The sequence below is a fragment of the Oncorhynchus nerka genome, linkage group LG10 (genome assembly GCF_034236695.1).
Source record: "Oncorhynchus nerka isolate Pitt River linkage group LG10, Oner_Uvic_2.0, whole genome shotgun sequence".
In the NCBI taxonomy this organism is placed as follows: Eukaryota; Metazoa; Chordata; class Actinopteri; order Salmoniformes; family Salmonidae; genus Oncorhynchus; species Oncorhynchus nerka.
Genome location: NC_088405.1, coordinates 34,925,123 through 34,940,440, shown reverse-complemented (window position 1 = coordinate 34,940,440; position 15,318 = coordinate 34,925,123). Strand labels below are relative to the sequence as shown.

At 40.1% G+C, this 15,318-nt stretch overlaps 1 protein-coding gene across 2 annotated transcripts in view; it reads right to left on the bottom strand.

The window, feature by feature from the left end:
• LOC115135219 (serine/threonine-protein phosphatase 2A 56 kDa regulatory subunit delta isoform-like) overlaps window positions 1-11,505 on the bottom strand; it is a 64,985-nt gene extending 53,480 nt beyond the window's left edge. The window contains exons 1-2 of one of the 2 annotated variants that reach the window (XM_029669677.2): window positions 11,369-11,505; window positions 10,193-10,276 (exon numbers count right to left, since the gene is read on the bottom strand). In XM_029669677.2, the coding sequence (XP_029525537.1) occupies window positions 10,193-10,276; window positions 11,369-11,395 (111 nt within the window). In that variant the 5' untranslated portion in view covers window positions 11,396-11,505. The remainder of the gene's footprint in view (window positions 1-10,192; window positions 10,277-11,368) is intronic. The other variant, XM_029669676.2, reaches the window with a different exon arrangement.
• Window positions 11,506-15,318: the final 3,813 nt, after the last annotated feature.

Sequence of the window (15,318 nt, the reverse complement as noted above, 5' to 3'; positions counted from 1 at the left end):
ATCTGGTATACATCGTTTCTCACTAGCTGCTAACCCATACTACAGTCACCATGCAGAGAGCAGTAAATGACTCCACAGAAACACTCTGATTGGCTTGGTCTAGTGCCACCATTATCCTGGAGTTTTAAAGGGAGCACACAGAGAGATGACTCCTGAACATAGGACTGGTCATGTTGTTGAGAATGAGAGGGGTTTTATTCTGTCAAACACTATAATTCCATGTCCAAATTTTTTTTTTCTCTAAAGCTTCCGTCTGGGACATTATAGACTAGAGGGAATAGAGTAGTATTGTCAGTGATGTCCTGATTCTGTGAAATCTAATTTCTAATCCTTTCATGACGTCCATGATTACATGCAGTGAAGTTCATCACAAACCTCAAGAGCATTGAACTCCCCTGACAAAATTGATGTCCTCCTCAAGGATTGTAATGAACTTACATATGTGTAATCACAGACCAGAAGAACGGATTTAGGTTTTCACGTCACTATTATGTTCCCTCTACAATGCCTCTTGGGAAATGTAGTTCTATGCTAACCTACAAAAAAACTATTTGCAAATCCATGTTCTTGAACAAGCTTGTCATTGGATATGCAGCTGCTCTTGTAAATAGGTTGACTGAATAATGTACTGCTCTCATGCAGTCCACGCTGACTGACTAAGGTCCAGAATCGAGTGGACAATCACATCTTTGTACTTAGTTTGGACTCAAGTATGCATGAGTAACACTGCTCTCCATTCAGCAGTAATGTCAACTACTCCTTTGTAATACTGAAACAGTTCAGTTGAGGTTAAACTGTATTTTCTGGGGTATTACATAGTTACCCTCTCTTTGCTTTCAGTAGCGGTGCATGGGGTAAAGTCGCTGGGGAAGCCAGAAAAAAAAACTAAATTACAACCTGTGTTGTGATAATTCCTTTGCTTGCTCTATAACCTGTTTGTTCATATGCCTCGCGACCGTGATACAGTGCCTTCGGAAAGTACTCAGACCCTTTTGAATTTTACGCATTTTGTTAGGTTACATCCTTATTTTAAAATGGATTAAATTGTTTTTTTTGTCTCATCAATATACACACACAATACCCCATAATGACAAAGCAAAAACAGGTTTGACATTTTTGCTAATTTATAAAAAACTGAAATATTACATTTACATAAGAATTAAGGCCCTTAACTCAGTACTTTGTTGAAGCACCTTTGGCAGCGTTAACAGCCTAGAGCACATATGTCAGAGTCAAGGCCCGCGGGCCACATCCGGCCCGCAAGAAGGTTTTTTACGGCCCCTGGGATGATCTTGATTTATTATTAGAACCGGCCCGCAGCAAGCCGGCAGCCCGCAGATCTTTTACACGCACCAATACTACATTTCCCACAATGCAAAGGTGACGCACCGAGCAGTAGGCTGCTTCATTTCAATATTTATTGGCACAGCAGTCGTCAGCATCACAGTAAAATTAACTTTCAGATACCCATCAAAAATGGCAAAACGGAAGGTGGATACTGAGAACCGGGGGTTTCAAACAAGGTGGGAGTCGGAGTATATGTTCACGAAGGTAGCTGGAAAACCTGTGTGTCTTCTGTGTGGAGAAAGTGTGGCGGTACTGAAAGAGTATAATCTGAGACGACATTATGAAACGAAACACGCGGACAAAAACAAGAATATGGACATGGAACAAAGGCTACAAAAGGCAGAGGAATTAAAACGAGGCCTCAAATCTCGACAGGCTCTGTTCAAAAAAGCCAAATCACAAGGCCAGGCTGCTGTCAAGGCCAGTTTTATTTTGGCAGAAGAGATCGCTAAATCAGCCCGGCCATTTACGGAGGGGATTTCATCAAAAACTGCATGATTAAAGTTTGTGACGAAGTTTGCCCAGAAAAAGGCAACTCTTTTTAAATGTGAGTCTGAGCAGAAACACCATTGCCGAGAGAGTAGACCAGTTGTCCATCAATCTAAAAGAGCAGCTTGTGAAAAAGGGAAAAGATTTTATTGCATATTCCTTGGCTGTGGATGAGAGCACCGACATTTCTGACATTGCCCAGTTGTCAATTTTCATCCGCGGAGTGGACTCCAACCTAAGCGTGACAGAGGAGTTTTTGGCTTTACGTCCTATGCATGGCACAACTACGGGGCATGATTTGTATGAAGAGGTGTCAAGATGTGTAAATGAGATGGAGCTGCCTTGGGAAAAACTCGTGGGTTTGACAACCGACGGAGCACCTGCGATGTGTGGACACAGGAGCGGACTGGTGGCGAAGATACGGGAAAAGATGCAAGAGGAAAACGCGACAGGTGAGCTGACAGCTTATCATTGTATCATACACCAGGAAGCGTTGTGCGGTAAAGCCTTGAAAATGGAGCATGTAATGAGCATCATCACGCACAGTTAACTTTATCAGAGCCAAAGGTTTGAATCACCGCCAGTTCAAGGCATTTCTGACGGAGTTAGAAACGGAGCATGGTGATTTGCCTTATCACACAGAGGTGCGATGGCTAAGCCAGGGAAAGGTGCTTCAAAGATGTTTCGAGCTTCGTGAGGAGATTTGTCTGTTCTTGGACAGCAAAGGGAAAGACACAACACAACTCCGAGACGAAATGTTTCTGTGTGAAATGGCTTTTCTGTGTGACATTACGAGTCATCTGAATGCAATAAACTTGCAGCTGCAGGGTCGGGATCGTGTCATCTCTGATATGTACAGTACAGTGAAGGCATTTAAAACCAAACTGACTCTGTGGGAGACGCAGATGCGGAAAGAAAATTTGAGCCACTTTCCCAGCTGCCAGACCATGAAAGAGAAGCTCTCTACCAGTGCGTTCCCGAGCACACAGTTGGCTGATAAAATAGGTATGCTTGCCGCTGACTTTCGACGCCGATTTGCTGACTTTGAAGCACAAAAAGCAGGTTGGAACTGCTCGGTAACCCATTTGCTGTTGACGTGGAAAGCTCACCACCAAACCTCCAAATGGAGTTGATTGACCTCCAATGCAATGATGCACTGAGGGCAAAATATGCGGCAGTGGGTGCTGCGGAGTTCGCCCGTTTCCTCCCGGCACAATGCCCCAGCTGCGCATCCAGGCTGCTCAAACGTTGTCTATGTTTGGCAGCACATACCTGTGTGAACAACTGTTTTCTTTGATGAACCTGAACAAAACATCACACAGAAGTCGACTTACTGCTGAACACCTCCACTCAATTCTGAGGATTTCTTCAGCTCAGAGCCTTACCCCGAACATTGATGAACTTGTGGAAAAGATGGGACACCACCAAGTATCACCCTCAACCTCAAACAAGTGAACATTACTGTGCAATCACATATTTAGAGTTTTTACTCAGTTCAAGTTTAAAAGTTAAAATGTAATATTTGTTTTCACTGCATGTTACTTCTCCTTAAACAAAGTGTTGTTTTTGATTAATAGATTTTTGCACTTTATTTTTTTGTATTTCAATCCAATTATATTTTAAAAATATTTCAGTTGAGTGGATGATAGAAAATTGCTATTATTGTTTTTTCTTTGAAGTAAATTTAGCCCACTTTTGCTAAAATAGAAAATATAGTCTACTGATGGTGCCTTGAATACCGGTTTCTTTCATTTAATGTTCATGTTATGGGGATATTTATATAAAGGAAATTTGTCTTTTGTGTCTGTTGAAAATTAAAGATTACTGACAGAGCCATAAGAAAATATTGCTTTATTTATCTGATCATATTGTAATATATTTGTTAGGTTTTCAGTAGGTTCAATTAGGTTCACTAGACTATATGCGTCATTTAAAAATTTTTCAATGAACATTCGAACAGTCCGGCCCTCGTCTTGTAGCTGATTTTTTTATTTGGCCCTCCGTCCATTTGACTTTGACACCCCTGGCCTAGAGTCTTCTTGGGTATGATGCTACAAGCTTGGCACACCTGTATTTGGGGAATTTCTCCCATTCGTCTCTGCAGATACTCTCAAGCTTCATCAGGTTGGATGGGGAGTGTTGCTGCACAGCTATTTTCAGGTCTTTCCAACAATGTTCGATCAGGTTTAAGTCCAGACTCTGGTTGGGTCACTCAAGGACATTTAGAGTCTTGGTGGTTCCAAACTTCTTCCATTTAAGAATGATGGTAGCCACTGAGTTCTTGGGGACCTTCAATGCTGCAGAAATGTTTTGGTACCCTTCCCCGGACCTGCGTCTCGACACAATCCTGTCTAGGAGCTCTACGGATAATTCCTTCAACCTCATGGCTTGGTTTGGGACCTTATAGAGACAGATGTGTGCCTTTGTGATTTACCACAGGTGGACTCCAATCAAGTTGTAGAAACATCTCAAGGATGATCAACGGAAACAGGATGCACCTGAGCTCAATTTCAAGTCTCATAGCAAAGGGTCTGAATATTTAAGTAAATAAGATATTTCTGTTTTACATTTTTAGAAATTTGCAAAAATGTAAAAAAAAAAAATTAAAAAACTGTTTTCACTTTGTCATTATGAGGTATTGTGTGTAGATTGCTAAGGATTTTTTAGTTTGTTTTATCCATTTAGAATAAGGCTGTAAAGTAACAAAATGTGGAAAAAGTCAAGGTCTGAATACTTTCCGAAGGCCGAGACAATAAGAAGGCAAAGTGGCAGAGTAAATTCAACCACACCTTTGTTTCATCACAAAACCAGAGAGCAACCTCTGTCCAGTGAAGTCCGCAAAGAATATTGCAGGTAACAAACAGTTACATGACCTACAGCATGGTCAAGTAAGTTAATGTTTCTGACATTTTCAGACCACTAAACAGCTATTGATTTAGAACCACGGAGAGTTACCGCAAGTCGCAAAGAAAACAGGAGCTGCCTCCACTATTCCAGCACCATTTCAACATCAAATCACCGATGCTTAGTCTAATAGTGACAACTAAAAGATACCAAAAACAATTTAGTTCAATCAACGTAAGCTAAATATCATGTGGCTGTCTACAGTTCTGATTTCTGTGGGTGTGCGTATGTGTGTGCTTGCTTGTTTGTTTGCTCAAATATAAAACACATGTTGACTCACCCTACTTTTAGACAAACGCCAATGCCATCCTCCTCTCTTTCATGTTGATGAAACGGCCTATCACTCTGTCATACAGTACACACTTTTATTTTTTGTTGTCCTAGGCTACCTGGCTAAAATGCTTGCTTGCTAGCCTAACTTCCTTTAGTGGGCAGCGTTAGCTAGTTAACATCAGCCTTCTACATCAAGCTACATATTGAACTTCCATCCACAGTGGCAATGTACGAATTCACGATTGGATCAGAATCTCTGTTACAATCACTGGCCAAGACAGAGAGTTAAGTAAAACCAGTCCAAATCCCTATCTCCATCCATGGCTAATTTAGGAAAAGGACAATTTCAGCTAGCTAGCCACTGGAGAACACCACCACAACAACAAGATGCAACAATTCAAGTTGTTTCTGTCAATGACGTATAGTTGAAGTCGGAAGTTTACAAACACCTTAGCCAAATACATTTTAACTCAGTTTTTCACAATTCCTGACATTTAATCATGGTAAAAATTCCCTGTCTGAGGTGTTAGGATCACCACTTTATTTGAAGTGAAATGAATGTGAAATGTCAGAATAATAGTAGAGAGAATTTTTTCTTTCAGCTTTTATTTCTTTCATCACATTCCCAGTGGGTCAGAAGTTTACATACACTCAATTAGTATTTGGTAGCATTGCCTTAAAATTGTTTAACTTGGGTCAAACGTTTTGGGTAGCCTTCCACAAGCTTCCCACAATAAGTTGGGTGAATTTTGGCCCATTCCTCCTGACAGAGCGTGTGTAACTGAGTCAGGTTTGTAGGCCTCCTTGCTCAAACACACCTTTTCAGTTCTGCCTACACATTTTCTATAGGATTGAGGTCAGTGCTTTGTGATGGCCACTCCAATACCTTGACTTTGTTGTCCTTAAGCCATTTTGCAACAACTTTGTAAGTATGCTTGGGGTCATTGTCCATTTGGAAGACCCATTTGCGACCAAGCTTTAACTTCCTGACTGATCCTTGAGATGTTGCTTCAATATATCCACATCATTTTACTTTCTCATTATGTAATCTATTTTGTGAAGTGCACCAGTCCCTCCAACAGCAAAGCACACCCACAACATGATGCTGCCACCTGCATGCTTCACAGTTGGGATGGTGTTCTTCAGCTTGCAAGCATCCCCCCTTTTCCTCCAAACATAATGATGGTCATTACGGCCAAACAGTTCTATTTTTGTTTCATCAGACTAGAGGACATTTCTCCAAAAAGTATGATCTTTGTCCCCATGTGCAGTTGCAAACCGTAGTCTAGCTTTTTTATGGTGGTTTTGGAGCAGTGGCTTCTTCCTTGGTGAGCGGCCTTTCAGGTTATGTCGATATAGGACTTGTTTTACTGTGGATATAGATACTTTTGTAACCGTTTCCTCCAGTATCTTCACAAGGTCTTTTGCTGTTGTTCTGGGATTGATTTGCACTTTTCGCACCAAAGTACGTTCATCTCTAGGAGACAGAGCACGTCTCCTTCTTGAACGGTATGACGGCTGCGTGTTCCCATGGTGTTTATACTTGCGTACTATTGTTTGTATAGATAAACGTGGTACCTTCAGGCGTTTGCAAATTGCTCCCAAGGATGAACCAGACTTGTGGAAGTCTACAAAAAAAATTCTGAGGTCTTGGCTGGTTTCTTTTGATTTTCCCATGATGTCAAGCAAAGAGGCACTGAGTTTGAAGGTAGGCCTTGAAATACATCCACAGGTACACCTCCAATGGACTCTAATTATGTAAATTAGCCTATCAGAAGCTTCTAAAGCCATGACATAATTTTCTGGAATTTTCTAAGCTGTTTAAAGGCACAGTCAACTTATTTTATGTAAACTTCTGACCCACTGGAATTGTGATACAGTGAATTATAAGTGAAATAACCTGTCTGTAAACAATAGTTGGAAAAATGACTTGTGTCATGCACAAAGTAGATGTCCTAACAGACTTGCCAAAACTACCGTTTGTTAACAAGAAATTTCTGGAGTGGTTTAAAAACAAGTTTTAATGACTCCACCTAAGTGTATGGAAACTTCCGACTTCAACTGTACGCTCTTAATGCAATTTGATAGGAGTGACGTCAAACTGGCTTCCCTTGACACTTCTTTTGTGGTGCGCTAGGACCATTCACAGTTGAGCTCACTCAGTTTAGCTCAACGCTGATTGGCTATTGTTTGACACTTTTTTTTAATCAAGGGAGGCTAAATGCTCACTTGCTTCCCTTACATTCAATGCTACAGGCTGCAACGATGTCATACTCTTTATGACCAGTTTGCATCAGATAGATGGCCTACACATACAGAGACAGAGGGGGGCTGTTTCGCTCGCTCAGATGCGTCCTCCGGTGAAATAAATGTAACCTTTATTTAACTTGGAAAGTCAGTTAAGAAAAAAATTCTTATCTACACTGATGGCCTACCCCGGCCAAATCCTAACCTGGGCTGGGCCAATTGTGTGCCGCCCTATGGGACTCCCAATCACGCCCGGTTGTGATACAGCCTGGAATCGAACCAGGCCAAATTCAGCCTCTTCAGAATTTAAGGAAAATGTTGAAACAGAGAGACAAAATGTATTCTTTTATGTTTGTTTTCTCTTGGTATCCATGTATACACACCCCTGTTGGCTTTACAAATCACGTGTAAGGCCGTTGTCCCCTAAAGGCCCGTTCTCCATCCTGTTTTGGGCACTAACCCCTCTCTACCCTCTGCCATTACAGGCAGATATGCTTACAGGGGTATTTCCAGTGTAATTGAGTACAGGAGGGATTCCCTCAGGGAATTAGCTCTATGTTAAAAATGTATTTCATTCAATGAAATCACTGAAGTATACTGTTGAAATTAAGTTTAATAAAAAACGCATGGTCCCATGTTCTCAATGTCTCAATAGCAGTGTCAAATGATACTCTATTTCAAAAGGTCTGGGTAAAAGGTCTGGGTAAAATATCTGGGTAAAAGGGAAATAAGTACTGTAAAAAGTTGCAGGTTGAGTAAGTACAGTAAGAGGATCTGTACAGTAAGAGTACAGTAAGAGGATCTGTACAGTAAGAGTACAGTAAGAGGATCTGTACAGTAAGAGTACAGTAAGAGGATCTGTAGGATTGATTAGCTGCTGAAACGGCTTCCCCTTTCTTACGAGGCCACGGGAACGGATCAATCCAAAAGTGAACAACAACACGACCATCAAAGGGGAGTCCTTAATGCTCATCAAACTGAGCAATACATGTTATATATTGGCCTGCAAAGATCAAGTGCAGCAATTAAGTCTGATTTATCAGACCCCCCCCCCCCCCCCCCCTCTTTCCGGTATGACCTTTTGACAGGTGGAGTGACTGGATACGTTTCTACTATGGCTTTCACCTATCACAATCAGTGATCCAGAAGAAAAAGAGATGACGAAAGGTTGTTTTCTAAACTGTTGTCCCAACCTTTATGATTTCATGTATGTTTGACAGGGCATAGTCTGCATGCAGTGCATTGACACATCTGGGCATGTTTTTGAAAACCTGGGTGGTGATGGTTATGTTATGGACCATTCCCATCAGACACATGTCGGGGCTTGCCCAAAGGCATGGCAGAGATGGCCGGTTTGCATGACTGAGCTGGTCTCAAAATAGACTAAATCAATAGCCTTTCACCCTACGCAACGTCAAACCCTAAGCGCCCTGCGTTTCCTGTCACCAATACCGCTCTCTGGACTGTGGGATGTTTTGAGAGCGCAAACACTATCGTTTGTTAAGGTACGTAGGCTAATACTTACGCGAGAGGTTAACAAGCCACACTCAGCGACTAATGCAGGGTATCCAGTGTCTAACCAATGTTAATGAGGTGTACAGTTGCAGGACATGGTGATGCAACACGTACAGTATTGGCTTATACTGTACATCAGTGTTTTTCAACCCTGTGCCTGGGGACCCACTTGTGCACACATTTACCTTCTGACCGAGGACTAAGACACATGATTCAACTTATCAACTAATCACTAAGCACTGGATTAGTTGAATCAGGTAGTTGATTAGTTAAATGAGGTGTGTTAGTGCTCCACTGAAAAATAATGATTAAAAAAACACTGCAAGATCAAAGTAATATATCTATTTAAAACTGTAAGAAGAGCTACATTTGTTTCTGTGAGGATCCAGGTAGCAATAAAGCATGTGCCTACATTGCTATCTTGGAGTAATCTGTGGGCACTATATCCTAGAAACCTGCCTAGCAGTCACAACAATGATCTGTTGCATACTGAGTGGAAGGCCATTTGAAACACTTCCGAGGCAAAGAGGTCAGTGTTTGTCATCTACAAAGATTCATGATCGTATTTATCTAGCCATACCAAATCAGACATAAACAGCCAGATCAATCATATTCTGAGCTATCTGAACCTGCGTGACCTTTTCCACGCTGGTTTTTCCATCTCAGAGAGCTTGTTGGCTAACCAAAACAAAATTAGAGTTCTGATTAAAGAATGTTAATTTAGATTTGTCAAAAACTGAAATGTAAAATAGGCAGGTTTAACTTCTACTTTGACAGGAGGATATTTTACTGGGCAGTAAACTATGGAGAATGTACTGCCTCTATAGTGGTCTATGCAGAGAGCTCAGCTGCATACAGAGAGGTCTGTACACAGAGGACAGCCGCTCCCTTCCTGATTAAACGGCTGGAGTCTGGATCTATCTCAAGCACCATAATGTTAAAGTAACAATGTTCCCCATAACAATGTTCCCTAGGAGCTGCTGTGAACTCAACCAGCAGGCATATATGGCTGAACAGACATAAGCCATACGTGTCATTATGCAAAGGCCTGACATTATGTTTAGCTTCTCTCTGTAATGTTGGCCTAAGCAGGGCGAGGAACAAGTATTGACACTGATGCATTACTATCTATGTAACATTGAAAACAAGCTACAGAACTAGATCAAGAAACAGGAAATACCGTGTCAAATAGAATTACATGGGGGCATACATAGGCCCCTGATTCAACAGACCATTTATTATTATATTTTGATTTATATAACTAGACAAGTCAAATTAAACTCAAATGATAGATTAACAGACATACACAAATCTTTGATCAATTCATCTTCAGAAATAAACTGCAGGCTAAAAATGAAAAAATAAATACTGTCGAATAACCATCTGGATCTGTCATGTTAATCAAATAATATCTTACCTCATCTGCATTTTCAGTTCCTGTGTCTTTCCCACTAGTGGCATTACTGTTTTTAGTGCTACTTTTGGCAGATTTGGTTGGCTCCTGTGAATGACAACAATAGTTATCTTACTGTATTCATAAAGAAGAACACAATTGATATGGGACCATACACAACTCACATCCTCTGGTCTTTGGAGTGCACAATGCACAGGGATTTCATTTCTGTGGTATTGCCGAATGGGCACGCAGGGCATATGCCCCCAACCAAAAGAAGGTCAGAGGCCCTTCTGGAGGTCGGGGACCCACAGAAAGCATATGAACACGTCATAAGCATTCAGCTTCATGACAAAATGTGTCGAATAGGGGAGGTAGGTACCGGGGTAGGTGACCTGGGGCCCCAAATGCGGTAGTTCCACCCTAGGTAGCTACAATGGGCTTGCTTTACCATCAAAAACAGTAAGAATGCATTCTCGTGGCCAAGACTGCTGCATTTGTAAGACATACTGTATGGAACTAGACTTGAAATACCCTTTAAGTGGGAAAAAACGGCAATTACTGACCGCTCAGACAACGACTAAGCACAAGCCGATATTGAAACATTGTAGCAAGCGATCTGACATATTATAACAAGACGAGTGCATTCTCTTAGGAAGAACGAGACATTGAACTTGTGGCTATCAACTTGATGATAATCTTGTGTTTATGTAACGAATGTAGTCTAACCAAATGCATGCAAGAATAGCTGTCAACTTACTATCAGAGATCAGCCTAGGCTGATGTTCGCAGTTCATATTCTGACAACACATTCGGAGAAACATACGACAATATGCCATTACTAAAACGAAACATTCTTTAACGCAAAAAATGATTTGAGAATATGAATTATTTCAAGTTAAAACGTATTGTTGCTGTAGGCCTAGGTTAGTGTATCGGTATCACATCCATTACGTCCATTTTCTAAGAATGTAATATTCCGGGTAATGTAAACCATTTGATAAGATTACATTTGTATATGTTGTTGGCTACTGATGGTATTTGCACGGTCTGAAAAATTATCTGCTCTGCTAGGCCTTACGATAATAATACAAAATCTAGTTGGCGAATTAGAATACATCACGAGATACGGTCCACTTCCTCTGAACATTTAGCAACAATATTTTAATTGTTACCATTATGTTGCGATCATTACGTTACCTTTTCCTTTTTAGTTTTATTCGGCATTTTGTGGCTGTTGGTGTTTTTCACGGTGACTCCGCGACAGACTTCGCCGGGACTCGATCGCTGCCACTCGGTTACCTTCAGCTCCCTGCGCCCTTCTAGGCCAAGAAAAAGACCATTGGCCAGTCACACATTATACTGCCTAGTGACGGGCCACTGTAATTATTACATTGGGTGGTTATAGGATGGGCGTATTGCACTCCCGGTCTAGCGGTTTCCACTAGAATACTAGATAGCACAGCCACAAAGTCAAAATAATATTTTTAGTCTTAGTTTAAGTTTAGGGCTAGGAATAAGGTTAGCATTGTGGTTAAAGTTAGGTTCAAATCTCATTTTTAAAAGAGAAAGTGTAGAAATGGGCGGGGTGTAGCCATAATTATGACTGTGGTTGTGCTAACTAGTGACGTCCCCATCTAGGGTGAAGGTAAAAACAATACAGTATGGTGGAGTTGCTGAAATGTACTTATTACCAAGCAACAATTCAAGAATGAAGCCCTCCCTAGGCTTATAACATAGGGACATAACCAATAACCTATCAACATAATCAGGACGTAATTGTGAGTTAATTGAAAACATTGTTCAGAAATATAGCAATAGGATGACTAGCTAAATAGTTAACAGTACATTACAGTATAATGGAGATGCAGCCCTTACATTGAGCCACCTTTGCCGTGGTCATGCATGGATTCAACTTTTGGCATGCACGCTACAGCTGAGCACATTGATGCCAGTGCTTCAGTCACATATACTGGCAGTTCTTTAACAGAAAATGATCCACACTAGTTTGTTCATAATCTAAAAAAAATGTGTTCTGAAATTGAAGATTAAAGATACGATTATCCAATACCTTTATTCTAAACAATATTTGATCTATAGGAAGATTTGGGGTTTTCCAAAGTAACCCCATATTGTAAAGTGAAAAGTTTGACATGAATTTGGCAATTTGTGCAGCACACCACTGGAAATATGCCTCCAAAACAAGGTTTCAGACCTCTGGTGAACTGTACAACCTACAAAACTATAGCACAATTTATATGACCACTTACAATGCACTTTTACGTGACAAAATATCTACTGGCAAAAGGCTGTGGCCTCATATTGTATTGTCAATGCACTTTACCAGCACCACCTGCTGGACGTGATCCATAACCTTCTTAGGGGCTAAAGAGGAATCCCATCTATGTGTATGCATGCCTAAACACATTTGTAAAAACACGTTGGTAAGCATGTTATTGGCAATGATCTGCACCCTTTTTTCATTATCAATATGGACAATGAGCTTCCCTTCAAGATAATTTATTTGGAAAATGAAATTACATTTGGTTGAGCAAGGTTTTAAACACATAAATAGTAAATAAGCCAAACAGTTTAGGCCATGCTCCAAAGATCTTACAGTGAGCAATAATTCACTGATATGGTACCAGTGGCGATAGAGTATTAACCACAGTCAGTGAAATACATGAATAGAAATGAGCATTTCAGTACAGCTGAATAATTATTCAGTGACAAGAGTAATGACTGTTATGAGACAGAGAACAGCAATATCCTATGACAGACTGTCCCTGGTTTAACATACGTAACAAGTACATAAATTCCCCTCATGTATAGATTGTGTTGCCTTATTCGATCCACATTTCACTGAACATTCACAGGAAAATCAAATCTTAATTGTTTAGAGTGGCCTTACCTTTTTCTGAAGAGAAGACTGATCTCCCAGCAGGCATTGTTGAACATAACATTATGCAGAAACTTCAGATATGGTCTTTGCCATACCTTTTGATCTCAAGTCCAATCAATTGCTTTCAGAATTCTATCATTAATTCTTAAAGTAATACTGTTTAACTATGAGCCAAAAGCCTTATTCATGCTGCCCTCAGCTTTGCCATACTACTCATACACAGGTAAGTGACAAAAACATTGTCATCCACACAATTAGAAAGAACACCTATGTACATACATAAATACATATAATAACATTGTTCTGTTCCTTTCTGAATTGCTGCCACTGAGGTTTTTCCTTCAGAATTCCTTTCGACTGCAATGGGCATACCCAGGGTTGGGGAGTAACGGATTACACATCATTTTGTAATCCCTTACATGTAAGGAATGACAAAATCTGATTTTTACAGGTAAGGGATTACAAAAACGGTAACTGTAATCCGTTACCAGCAAAACAATATTGTAATCGGAGTAGTTACTTTTGAAAAACTAGATTACTTTTACATTCAGAAAGTATGTTAGCGAAAAAAAATCTTTGACAATTCTGTTTTCTCAATGACATTCAAACCAGCATGGGAAAAAAAGGCACACGTTTAAATCCGTTCCACCTGAGCGAGTCTGACCATCTATGATGAAAAACCAAATATGTTTAATGGAACGCGGGAATAGGCTTTTGTTGGCTACAGTCCAAACTATGTCTTCCAATAGTGCGACTGCTGTCGTTATCCAAAGATGATCCAACTTGAATAAACGCTTGGTAAAGGATGACAGCAGTGGTGTAGTCTACCGCGATACGGATATCAGTTATTATTGATATCTACTTAGCGCATTGATGTGATTGTTAATCACACTGCTACTCTCATTTAGCTATTTTCGCTTTACGGATTGTGGTTGTTGTGGATGGCTGTTCACAAATCTAAATGTGTATTTGAACCTAATAATGGTTGAATTCAAGAAGTTTAAGCTGTCTATCAAATCATTGTTTTTGAAACCAGGTGACAGCCAGTGAAAATTGCACTCTTGAAACAGCTCCGAAGTGCGGATCCCAGCCTATGGAATAAAAGTGGGGCTTTTATTGCCCAATCTAATGTATGCTGTCAACAAATAAATCCATAGGTCTAATCGACACACGCTCAAATTTGCACTTTTGACTGCCCCTTTAAGTCTATCTGTAGTTGCTACATATACACACACACACACATACATATACACACACATTGATTCTTGAAGAATATAACTTCAAAATGACTCATGAATTAAGTTCAACTGTCACACTCCATGGGAACCCAAAATATAAGCTTGTTTTACTCCAATGTGTGTAAACATTGTGAATGTAAACAAATACTGTATAGCATAACATGGTTAAAAAATGTTATATCATGGATGGTCAGTCCCTGCATCCATAGCTGTCTATTTATCTGAGTGGTTACATTTCTCCAGGCCCATCACTCAGCTTTTTACCAAAAGAGGCAGGGAAACCATTTTATTATTTTATCTGTTGATTTGCCCTTTGATATCTTGATAATATGCAGCTGTTTAAAGTGCCACCAACAAACAGGCCTTTAGCAAATGACATTCACTTTTCAAATGTAAATAGCACTTTTCAGTAGTGCTCAAAGTATGCCATTCCATGAGCGCAGCATTTATTTTTCAAGTCGAATCAATGAGCCCAATCAGTCCTCCATGACAACAAAATCATAAACAGAGTAGGGCTGGCTAATAAGTCCTTAGTTTGGAGGTTATGCTCAGGTAAAACAATTTGGCTAATCTATACATCCATATTTCCAAGTCCTATTCTTTAAGATCAAGGGGTATAACGTTTATTGGAATGCCAGAAATTCTGATAGATTTTGGCTTTTAATGTTAAGATGATTTATTATATGTAGTAGAAAGCGATGGGTTAGAAGAAGCCTACATAACCAACCAATAAAGAAAAATTTGACATCCATATATGGCCAACTATGTAAACTTGAACATTGATTGATGCTTCAATAGATGTCATTCAATTGGTAGCATACATTTTTGTCTTCTATTGCCTCTTAAGGGGAAAGTAATCTAAAAGTAACAGAATGTAATCAAGTTACATTACTGATTACGATTTGGGACAGGAAACTAGTAACTAAGGGATTACATTTAGAAAGTAACCTACCCAACCCTGGGCATACCATAATGATGTTTTATGTTTCCAATGTCTGATTACAAGGTCT